The sequence below is a fragment of the Chlorella variabilis genome, assembly GCF_000147415.1.
Source record: "Chlorella variabilis unplaced genomic scaffold CHLNCscaffold_24, whole genome shotgun sequence".
In the NCBI taxonomy this organism is placed as follows: Eukaryota; Viridiplantae; Chlorophyta; class Trebouxiophyceae; order Chlorellales; family Chlorellaceae; genus Chlorella; species Chlorella variabilis.
The window spans coordinates 443,385-454,569 of NW_005435064.1; the positions used below are offsets into that span (position 1 = coordinate 443,385).

The 11,185-nt window shown below is 61.4% G+C and overlaps 3 protein-coding genes across 3 annotated transcripts in view; all 3 read right to left on the reverse strand.

Annotated features, from left to right (window-relative positions):
• CHLNCDRAFT_139349 (hypothetical protein) overlaps nucleotides 1-528 on the reverse strand; it is a gene marked incomplete at both ends in the record, with an annotated part of 3,370 nt that extends 2,842 nt beyond the window's left edge. The window contains 2 exons of the mRNA XM_005844207.1: nucleotides 135-346; nucleotides 502-528. Of these exons, the coding sequence (XP_005844269.1) occupies nucleotides 135-346; nucleotides 502-528 (239 nt within the window). The remainder of the gene's footprint in view (nucleotides 1-134; nucleotides 347-501) is intronic.
• A 501-nt stretch (nucleotides 529-1,029) lies between these two features.
• On the reverse strand, nucleotides 1,030-1,713 carry CHLNCDRAFT_139350 (expressed protein; the record flags this gene model as incomplete). The annotated part of the gene is made up of 3 exons (XM_005844208.1): nucleotides 1,030-1,287; nucleotides 1,421-1,561; nucleotides 1,657-1,713. The coding sequence occupies 3 exons, from the start codon at nucleotides 1,711-1,713 to the stop codon at nucleotides 1,030-1,032; spliced, it is 456 nt and encodes a 151-aa protein (XP_005844270.1).
• Nucleotides 1,714-3,372: 1,659 nt separating this feature from the next.
• On the reverse strand, nucleotides 3,373-7,985 carry CHLNCDRAFT_139351 (hypothetical protein; the record flags this gene model as incomplete). Its single annotated transcript, XM_005844209.1, has 13 exons — nucleotides 3,373-3,542; nucleotides 3,738-4,104; nucleotides 4,266-4,486; nucleotides 4,645-4,906; nucleotides 5,161-5,358; nucleotides 5,528-5,652; nucleotides 5,895-6,007; nucleotides 6,153-6,367; nucleotides 6,576-6,710; nucleotides 6,980-7,103; nucleotides 7,325-7,455; nucleotides 7,781-7,849; nucleotides 7,941-7,985. The coding sequence occupies 13 exons, from the start codon at nucleotides 7,983-7,985 to the stop codon at nucleotides 3,373-3,375; spliced, it is 2,175 nt and encodes a 724-aa protein (XP_005844271.1).
• Nucleotides 7,986-11,185: the final 3,200 nt, after the last annotated feature.

The following is an 11,185-nucleotide window of genomic DNA, read 5'->3' on the forward strand; positions in this document are numbered from 1 at the left end:
GTGGGGGGGCAAGCATAGCGTGAAGGGAGGGAAGAAGCAGTCAAGAGGGCAAATTGGTCGCACGACGGCAGCAGCACAGAGGCGGCCCGTTCCTACTGCAGGGCATCACCTCCACCCTGCATGTCTGCCAGCACCTGTACGGCTCCCGCATGTCTGTCATTTCCCTGTATTCTGCGTAGGCTGCATCGGTGGAGGTGAGATTGACTTCATCGGGTGCATCCCTTGCTGGTGCTGCGGTCACGTGCGCAATGTGCCTCTCACCGCCACCCCCGGGGACGGGAAGAGGGATGGGGCCGGCCGGCAATGCAGCAATGTTGGCAGTGCCATTGCTGTCTGGGGGGGAGGCCTGCAAGGTGCAGTCGGAAGTTAGAAACCGTGGCAGCAACACCCCGTCAGCAACGCCCCGCGGTAGAGGGCGGTGGTGGCAGGGGGCTGGCGCTGGCGGCCCCTGCTGGCTGTGCACTGCTGTGCTCTGCAATGCCGGGGCAACTGCTTGCTCACCTGCAGCTCCACCTCCGCGCCTTCCATCACTGGCCGATCGTTTAGGTCAGAGCCTAGCTACGTCCCAGGCGAGGGACTGCACAAACAGCATCGCCTTAGCTAAGGAATTTGGCGCTGGAACGCCAACTGCTGCACCGGACCATGTTTGTCAGTCACCTTTTCAGTCACCAGTCAAACTCACCAAGGTGAGCCCAAACAATATGGATCCTTGGCAGATGATCAATGATCAACTTCTTGTCAGAACACAGTCTGCCAAACGGCAGGATTTTAAAACGCAACAACATGCCACTGTAAGTCCCGTGGCGCCGCCCAAGCGGCCAACACCCAGACACCACCACCATCCACACGCACGCACACTCTTACGGGAGGGGGGGGGGTTACAAAAGGTTGTTGATGATGATCATCACTTAAACACAGATAGCCCTAGGCTCGTTGGACTTCAGTTTAACAAGTTTTCAGGGCAACGTTTCAGGGCAGATTGCAATTGACGGGCACGCCATGCCCTACTCCCGAGCTTGCCAGGCAGTTTCAACAGTCGCACCCAATGTTGATGCCGACATCCCTGGCCGTGGCGATGTTTGCACCTGACCCCGGCAGCGGCTGTGCCACACTGGGCTTGGTGACAGGTTCACGAGCCGCCCGCTCCGCCTTATCCGCCTCCAACTGCTGCCGCAGACTCTCCTGCTCCTCGGAGCCTGACAGGCTGGCGGCACTCTTGCTGCGCTGGATCAGATCCTTGGCACTCTTCTTCTTGAACGCCTGCTGAGTCTCTTGAATCGTTCGCACCTAGAAGGCAGCAGAGGCATATGGGATTAATAGCTGGGCGCAAGCTTGCTCAACTGCCGGACCCCTCACATTGGCATCCCTCCATTCAGTCATGCGCAAGTACAGCTTCGAAGCCCCCCACTCCCACACAAACCTGCGCCATGGTGGCCGCGCCCTTCAGGCTGAGCACCGCCTCGCCGTCTTCCTCGCCCTCCTGCCACCCCAGCTCACGCATCGTCGCCAGCGCGCCCTCCGTGTCCACAATCGCCGCCTTGATCTTGGCGTTGCTCAGCTTCTGCAGCGGCACGGTGTGTCGAGAGTGCACAAGTTTCCCCGGTGTGAGCGCGGCCGCATCCTGGAGGGTCGTGTCCTGCCGGTTCCCTCCCTCACCAATCGCCTGAACTTGGCATCTCCTGGATTCACCACTGCGTTGTACGTTATCTGCATTGGGCACATGGTGCAATGAACAGAGGGTTCTGTGCCCAGCTGCTCGTGCTGGAAATGTTTCTTTGAGCCGCCCCCACACCTTTTCGATTGTTTGAAGTGCTGTGAGGGATTCTACCTCCGCCGTCACCTTCTGCAACGAATCCCGCTTCTCAGGGATTCGAGCCGTTGTGCTGTAATAGCCTGCGTCGGAAAGACAATGTTCGAAAGACCGCTCAGTGCGAAGCGCACACACAAAACGCGCAAACTTTGCCCCTCACACCACCACCGTCGCTGCCGCCCGCCCGCCGCCCCAGTATGGCTCGGGTCAGTGGCAGGGAGTGCCCTCCCTGTGCAACCACTGCTGCGAGTGAGCTCCTGCGCGCGTGTGCGACCAGCCTGTTGCCCAGGGGCTGGCCCAACGTTAGCGGCAGGCAGGTTGAACTTGCCCGCATAGCCCATGGCTGCTGGCTGCTTGTCTCTCTACCACTCGGCTCTTAGGAGGGTCGGGTCGGAGCTTAGAGGGGGGGCAAGCTTGCAAGGGCGACGAGCGAGCTTTGGTCTTGGCAATAGAGTGCCCGCGTTTGCAGTGAGGAGGGAAGAAGAAGAAGATATGACCAAACACGGGTGACTCCGTGAAGAAGAGAAGAAGGTTCCGCTTCCTTCTCTTAATCTCTCCGTGGTCACGCCGCCGCTGGCGCCGCCATCAGCGTCCCGCCCTGTCCTTCGCCGCCGCTGGCGCCGCCATCAGCGTCCCGCCCTGTCCCTTCGCACGTGCCATGGAATATGCAGATTTCGCAAGCCCTCCTTTTGCCCTTCCCATCAAGGGCCCACCAGGAACCAGCTCTCCCTGTTGCCTGTGCATAGAGATGGGGCACATACACGGGCCGGTTGCTTGTGGTCAAGGGGAAGTATACGAATTTAGGGGTCGCTGCCTACCGCATGCAAGTTCATTGGCTCTTCTCTATCGCAGTCAAGGGCAGCAGATGCAAAGCATTGGCAAAGGACGGAGCACAAAGGAAACGGGGAGGTGCTGTGAACAAAGCAGGAAGCCCACATGGCCGGCATTTTTATAATCGTCACCATGGTAGGTGAGACTGTCTGTTGATGCCTCGAGCGGCGTTGAAAAGTCAGCGGTTAGTCAGATTGCGAAAGAGAAAGAGAGAGACAGGTGCCGCATTGTGGCACGTCACGCGTCAAGTCCTGCCACCTAATCACTCAGCAGAGAGATCTAGCCAACGCAGTGAGGTGGTAAAAGCAAGAACCAGGAAATCCTAATGGTGAAAAGAGAGAATGAGAAAAGAAAGTGGTTCAAGCAGCCAAGGAGGCATCAGGCATTAAGAGTGTGCAGGGCCTAGAAGACAGAAAGCTGCACCAACATTGCTGCCTGCGGCAAATGCCATGGAAGCCAAATCTAGCGACAGGGTGGGAAGCTGGGCTGCAGGAGAGGGTGGCTGCCAGATTGGGCGGGGCTGCCCGGAAGCAGGCAGCCGAGGTGCTGAGGAGGATTAAACGCTGCAAAAGTGGTGCTGACAACTTTCGCTGTGGCACCAAAGTGCTGCCGTGTCGAGCCAACGGCAGCGACGAGCAAAGTGCAGCACTGCGCTCCTAAGTTCTATGTGGGATGCCCGGCGCCGGCAGGGGCATGATGTCTGATGCAGTGGCGGCGCCACCCCCGCCTACTCACGGCGTCATGCGCACATGCAGCGGCAGGGGGGGTGAGTGGCGGACGTGCAGCACCTCGCCCAGCACCTCTGTGCCATTGAGGTTGCCTACGGCCAGGCGGGCACCTTCGCTGCTCACATACTTGACCATGGCCACCCGCTCATCTGCCAGCACACGCACAAACTCCACTGCAGGCATGGCGGCAGGGAGAGCAGAAGTGGACAGCATGACAACATGAGGAGTGGGGTGCTGTGCAGAGGGAATCAGATGACAGACACAGAGGGAATGTCGCATGTTGCCCTACCAGCAGGGCAACATGCGGGGTCAGGGATAATTACGCCCTGGTGTCACGTCCCGGGGGGCGATCACTGAGCATCACACACCTGGGCCGACTTGCGAAAACACATGGGTGAGCGCATAGTCTGGCAGCGGCCTGCTGAGCGCGCTGTACACCACGGTTTCATCGTGCTGCAAGCCCAGCGACTTGATGGGGCTGACGCCAGCAGACCCCAAGGCGCTGCTGGCCTGCTGTGCCGCTGCCACCGCGGCATGCTGCAGCGGAGACATGGAGGCTGAGCCAGGGCGTTGCTGGTGCTGCTGCATGACAGCTGCCGCCTCGGCTGCCGCCTGTTGTTGCTGCTGCTGCAGGTGGTCGGGCGAGAGCGCCCTCCAGGAGCTTGTGGCTCCATCGCTGATTGTGGGGCCTGACATGGCTGTGGTGCCAGAGGCAGGAGAATGCAGCCCATTCTCCTGCACAAGCAGTGTTGGCAGGGTTGGGTGATGTACCAGGGGATGCACCCTCCCACAGCTGCTGCTCTGTCAAAATTGCCAAGCGAGTTGCCAGACCCAGACACCAGCCAGCTGGCGGGCTCCTGCATGCGTCAGCCTGGCGTCACATCAGTGCTATGCACCTGCAACGCCATGTTTGCCAGGCCGCTCTGCACCGCAGCCAGGTCTGAGCCGTCCAGCAGGCCGCCCATACTCGGGCGCAGCGGTGAGGAATGGGCCGAGGGCGCGCCGCCGGCGCCGCCAGCAGCGTGCATGGCGCCGCCACCACCGCTGCGGGAGATGGGGGATGGCTCGCCAGACACGGTGTAGCTGCTGCTCTGCAGCATGCCTGCTGTAGACTCACCTGCAAACAGAAGATGACAGCGTGCAGCAAGCAGGTCAAGCCCAGCCAGGCGGCGGCAAGAAGGGGTACCGCTCTCAGAAAGGCATCCTCAACAGGCTCCTGCACGGAAACAACGCCGACCGCAGCCACCTTCCAAGCTGATTAGCTGGCATCTGCACCTGTCATTGGCGTGTGCAGCTGCATGCTGGTGCTGCAGGCGCCTTCCTGCGGCGACGCCGCAAGATAGCTGTGGTGCATGCCCGCCGCCACTGCCGCCGCTGCTGCCGCTGCCACATTCTCTTCAGAGGTTGCGGCAGCAGCGGTGGGGCCGGCTGAAAGGTAGCCACCGCTGCTGGCGCTGGCAGCATCAGCATCGGCGGGCAGCAGGCTGTCTCCAGGGCACCGCATGGGACGGGCGCCCAACGGCTCTGCAAACATGACCTGCAATTGAGGCGGAGAGGAAAGCAAGCACCCCACAGCAGATTTGGAGATGAGCAACCATCGGCATGCCTAGGGAATGTACAGGCACCAAGAACGCATGGCAGCGAGTGTGGCAGAGAGGCATTCCAGACAGTGCACATGGGGGGATAAGTCTTGAGGCAGAGAAACTTTCAGATTTGGGAATGGCTTCTCCATGCCGTCCTCCTCGCTTGGATGCCCCCACCCCCACGCCTCACATACACCATGAGACCCACCTTCAGCTTGTAGCCCGACCCAGGCGGGAACTCAACACCGTTCAGCTGTGCCTGGGCCGCCGCCGCCGACTCGGGAGCAGCATACGACACGTAACAGTACCCCTTAGAGCGCCCGGACAGCCGATCCTTCTTCAGATCGCAATACTCCATGCCAGGGAAGGCACGGAAAATACGGGACAGGGCTTCATCGCCCACGCTCTGCAAGCAGCAATACAGCGGCAGCAGGGGTGTCAGCATCACTCCCCAATGGCTAGCAGCTTGGCAGTATCAGAGAAGAGGAAACATTGCTTCAGCTCCAACACCCGCATGCATAAAAAACTTGAATGAGAGAGCCCGCCTCAGCCCCAGGAACGGAGCCTTGCATCACCTTGTGCACCACCACAAAGAGGCGCGTTTTGCTGAGCGACTTCGAGGCGCCTGGGCCCATCGGCGTCAACAGGTTGCTGCTGCTGCCGCCGCTCAGGCTGCTCATGCCGCTAAAGCTAGTCACGCCTGCAGCGGGGGCAATGCACGGCGGGCAGACATTAGCATTGAGAACTGTCGCCAACGTGGCGTGCCGGCCCCTTGCCCCCACAAGCTTTCCAGAACCCTCACCCCCTGCCCCACCCCATCGGAGCTCAAGTTCAGCTTACCATTGCCAAGGCCCCCAAGCCCAAAGCCAGCAGCCAGATTGACTTGGGCAGAAAGGGCAGCAGGGTCAAGTGGAGGCGTGCCGCCACGCATTCCGCCCATACCGTGAAGCCCCACAGCGGCTGCAGCAGCGGCCGCAGCACCAGGCGCCTGGAAGCCGCTGCCGCCGGTGGCTCCCGCTGTGCCTTGCAAAAGCGCATATTCGGGGAGCCCAAGCCTGTGGTGAAGAGAAAGAGAAAGGATGCTTGGCAGCATAGCACACAAAAAGTGATTCGCGTGCTTGCTGCACCGAGGTCCACGACAGCTGTGAGCATGCCAAGCAGCTGCTGCTCGCTACCCTGCTGGGCTGCGCTGGCACCCACCCCTGGTTCATGATGCTGGGGTTGAGAGAGGACAGCAGCGATGCGTTGGCGGCGGCGGCAGCATAGGGAGAAGGCATTCCCATGCCCGCCAGCAGGCCCTGCGGCAGTGGCGCGCCACCACGTGGCGCCAGTCCTAGAGGATAGCCGGCATCGGCAGCGCTACCACGCCGAGTCTTGGGCTCTGCAAGCATCACCTTCACCTTGTAGCCAGCAACCTGCGGAGCGGCGGAAAACAGCACAGCAGCGGCGGCAGAAGGAGGCATGGGTGCGGCAACAGCGTACTCTCCAGAACTCTATCCCAGCCATTGCCTCCTAAAACCAGACCACTGTCCCCAACAACCCGCACATACCCGACACAAGACTTTCACTCCAGCAGCAGCAACACCGCAAGCCAGCAGCAGAAGAGCAGAGAGCTCCACGTACCATGCCTGTTTCCTGCACCGTCTCCATGGCAAGGCAGGCAGAGGAGGACTTGCTGTACTTGACAAACACGATGCCCTTGGTGGCGATGAGGTCAGTTTTGCAGTACTGCAGGCCCGCAAACCGAGCCATCTCGGCCTGCGTGCAGGGGAACGCGCGGCATGTGTTGTCAGCACGGTTGAATGACAGGAGTAGGCAGCTGACCACTGGGTTGCGGGCGCGCGCATGAGCAAGTGTGAATAGCGGCGGCAAGTGCCCACCGCAGCGCCTCAGGTGCTTTAGGCATGGGCCCGTGCTAGACGACAGCAAAACCATTTATGCTGGCTGGCACGCCATGTGAAATCAGCCAGCTCAGCAGCCAATTGACCGATCCCCAGCCAATCGACCGAGTCTGCTCTGCAGCTCACCTCTATGATAGTGCCCTCTGCGCTCTTGGGGACTACCATGAAGAGGCGAGAGCGTGGCGGAGTATTGTCTGGGTCTGACGGCAGCTCATCAAGCGCCTGCCGTGGCTGCAGCGCAGTCAGCGTCCTGCACCAGGCATGCGTCGCTTCCGGCGATCGGAGAGGCGTTATGCCAGCAGCAATGCGCTCATCCAGTTGCTGGGGCCCAGAGGCTGGCCGGCACGTGGCTGTGGGCGGCGGCGGCTCTGGGCCTATCCAGCGGGGTTAGCGGCGGCGAGGCGAGGGCAGCATCCCTCGCACCCGAGCCCGACCGCCCAGCCCCCTCCCCAGCCGCCCAGCCAGCCTCACCTGGTGTGGGGCGAGTCTGCAAGCAGCACCTTGAGCCGAGGCCCCTCCCCATCGTTCAGCGTCACCTCATGCAGGTTTTCTATCGCCAGTGCAGCTGAGGAGGCCCTGTCATACTTGACGTAGGCCACGCCCTGCAGCAGGGACGGGGAAGGCGGGGCGAGGCTCGGGGGGAGAGCTGAACCAATAGGCCAGGCGGCCTGCATCGCCCGGCTGGACCCCTGTCTGACACCCCCAGGCACCCCAGGCAGCAGCCGACAGGCTGCTGCACACGCTGCAGGGCTGGGGCCCCACCGCAAGCCCACATGTCACCGATCAATGTGAGGGCGTGATAGCCCAGAACCGGTGCCCATCCGCGCCTGGGGCCTGTGGGGGCCGCGATGGAGGCCGCAGCAGGGCCCCTGGCCCCTCCAGCAGCGCCCCAGGGCAGTCAAGGCCGTGGCATCAGCGCAGCCCCACCTTTTCCCTGAGGTATTTGGTGAACTGCACGTTCCCGAACTGTTCAAACACGCTGCGGAGGAACTCAGCCTGCAGGGAGCAGCGCAGAGGGCTCAGGGAGGGCGGGCATCATGGCGGGGCTCGGGGCAGCCACACTCACGCTTGTGCTGCGCCCAGCCACCACGAATAGCCGGCTGTTGGTCGGCTCGTCGATGGAGAGTGACATGGTGGCAGCAAAACAATAGCCCCAGCTCCCAACCCCTCTGCCCTGGCTGGCAGGCTTTGAGGGCTGGTCAGTGACCGACCTCCAGGATCCGTGGCCTTTTTCCGCTCCCATCTCCTCCTCAGACGCCCGATTATGCTCGCCATCGATTAATCAATATACAAGGCAGGCAGGGCAGGGCCCGTGCCCGCTCCGGAAGCATGGACAGCCCACAAATGGCGTCCACCTGGGCGGCACTCCGCCGCCCGCTGCCGCCGCCCGCTGCCGCCGCGTGCCGACGCTTTTCCGGACCGGCAAGTCCACACCACCAGTTAATCCATATCTGTGGTCTGAATGTTACATGCATTCCACGCAACCTTCGTTCCTGTGCCAGTTGACAGCTGGGTACTGACAGCTGCAAGCCTTCGCTGCAGCAGCCTCGCAGGCTGACGGTGAGAGGTGACGTGCTGTCCTGCGCCGTGAGCCAGGGAGCCAATGCAGCAGATCTGCTTGCGGCCTCATAGCATATAAGGCGCATCTGGCGCGTCTCAACGTATGAGACATTGAGAATGGGAGACACTGCCATGCCGGCAGTGGGATCACCGCCGTGGGCGGGGGCTTCGTCATGAATGCCCACATGGTGCATGGCGCACTGTTCGCCAGATGCGACAGTTCCTGGTAACAATCTACTCTGTCTGTCCAGCTACTTCTAATCACAACATGAACATCGGGGCATTTTCACAGTGGCGCCAGCTGCTGCATGTGCAGTGCAGGGGGGTGCAGCGCCACCGCCCTGTGCCGCACCTGAGCTCAACACGCATCGGCGGCGACTTGGCAACTTTCAAAGTTGGACACATGCAGCCAATAGAGCCTCTCCCGACTGTTTGCTGGCTGGGGTGGTGCCTTTCCCGCGGTCCTCGCCGACCACCAATCTTTATTCAATGCGGATGATGTTGCAGGTGCCCCATCTTCTGCTGCTGGATGGTCAGAGCGTGCAGCTAGGTAGCTTGCCTTCTGTGGATCGCGCCAAATGCACCCCACCGTCGTGTTCCGGTGCTGAGGCAGACAGTGCAAATGCTTCAGTACAGCTGGTGGCATATTGGCCAGCGGCCGCTGTCCACCTGCAGTTCCCAGGTGGCACTGCATTGCTGCATCCCTCATGTGAGAAACGGGCCAAATCAGGCAACGCGCACCGAGGCAACTGTTCCTGAGCCTACACTACTGACAGGAAATATAAGTGTGAGAATCATGCAAGCATCCCATACCTGCCTGCCTGCTACCCTCCAACCAAGCAAATATCGCCGTGCCGGCGGCGGCGGCGCCAGCCCGCCAGGCAGTGCCAAATGCCCCACGGTGCTGGCAGTTCGCGAGCTGCCTGCCTGCCGCACCCCCAGCAGAGCGCTTCGTCGCGTGCTGGCAGTACCACAGCCGCTGCCCGCAGAGCCCTGAAGGATGTGGCCTTTGATAAACATCGGTGGCAGGGCGCTTCGAATGGCCTGGCCTTTCACCGCCGCAGGGGCCATTTCCATATGGGCAAAGACACACTCGCAGGCTAGCGAGCGACCGAGCGAGAGAGCGAGTAAAGGGGGCGATAAATGAATCAGTTGCGTCTATCGGACCTTAATGCACTGCCATGGAGCAGTTCGCATGCACTGGCGTGCTGGCACCAGCTCAAGCGGCTGCAGGCTCCGCGGATAGCGCCCGATGAACGGTGCTCTCAACTCGAGGTCTACCCGAAAAACGACTTGCCACTCCAAGTGCGAGGAGGGTCGGTGGGAACAGGGCAACGTGCGGACGAGACCCAGCCTTCCAGGCCGGGCATCCTCGCGCCCCTCGGTGTGAGTGCGAGCCTCCCCGCATTGATATTGGCCTTTGATGACAATATACGCGCAATACATATAATACTGCAGGCAACAGTCGCGTTTTTGCTTTGTCGAGAAGAGTCTGCGACACGGTCAACCGAAGGCTCGGAAGGAAGAAAGTTGAGGGAAGAAAGCAGCATCCCCGGAGGAGAATCGCCGAGGGGCCTTCTTTTTTGGCTCGAGACCAGTTTTTTATCCGCTTATGTTAAAACAATGTCAATAATGGCGGTCACGCGTGTGGCCGGGCTGCTTTTGCTCTCCACAGTTCTCGAGGTTGGATGGGCGGCCTCCCTTCAGCAGCGGACAGTACTCCCATCGCTGCGAGAAGCCAGCGCATCATTGTTTAATGCCGACGGGGGCTGGGCGGCCGTTGTGCAGGTGCGGCGCTGGCGCGTGGCGTAGCCCGCCGCCAACAACCAACCGTCGCGATGCTATTTCAACCCTCTGCTCTGTTCCTTGCGCCCGCGTGCAGGCCCAAGATGTCCTGTGGCCAGCAGTCGAAGCGTCCCTGCACCCGGTGCTTGGCGGTGATAACGCCGTCGCCAAGGCCAGCAGCGCCGCCACGCGCTCCCGCTCTAGAAGCCTCAACCAGGCCGTGGCGCTGCTGTCACGGTATGGCGCCAAGATGCTGCAGCAGCAGGCTTGGGATGTGGAGCAGACCATCAGCAACAGCCTCAAGGTCAGGCGGGACTTGTGGCTCGACATGGCTTGGGGCGCAGCAACGGGGGTTCCAGGATTAGCTACCATCACTGCCTGATTGTTTCCCCTTTCCAACCGTGCACCTGATCATGCTTGTCATGACAGGAGGCGCTGGGCATTCCCGTCAATGAGTCTGCACTGCTCCAGACAGAGGCCGCCACACGGGCGCTGGAGGGTGCGATGAGCGCTGTGGCGCTCAACTCCCTGGCCACCAGCATGCAGCTGGTGCAGGCTAGCGGCCACCGCCTGTCCCAGCGCCTGGCTGCCCTCAACACCACTGCTGCCGCCCAGCTCAAGTGCGTGCTTGCTGGTGGTTGGTTGTGCGTGCAGCTGAGTGGGTTGGGGAACGAGCGAGGGATCTACACCCCTCTTGTGTGCTGCCTCATGGCGGCCCCTCCTGCCCTGCCCTCATCAGCTGTCTCTTACCCTGCATGCCCATGCTCCTGGTGCAGGGATGCTGAGGTGAACTGGCACAGTCTGATTGACCAACTGGCAAGCGCAGTGGCTGCTCCTGCCACCAGTCCTGGCAGCGGAACTCGGCAGCTGCAGCAGGAGCAGCCACGCCACTGGGGCCCCGAGATGGCAGCCGAGCGCTTGCAGGCACTGGCTGAACGCCTGCGGCAGCTGAGAGCTGACCGAGCCGCCCTGCGTGCCAGGATTCGC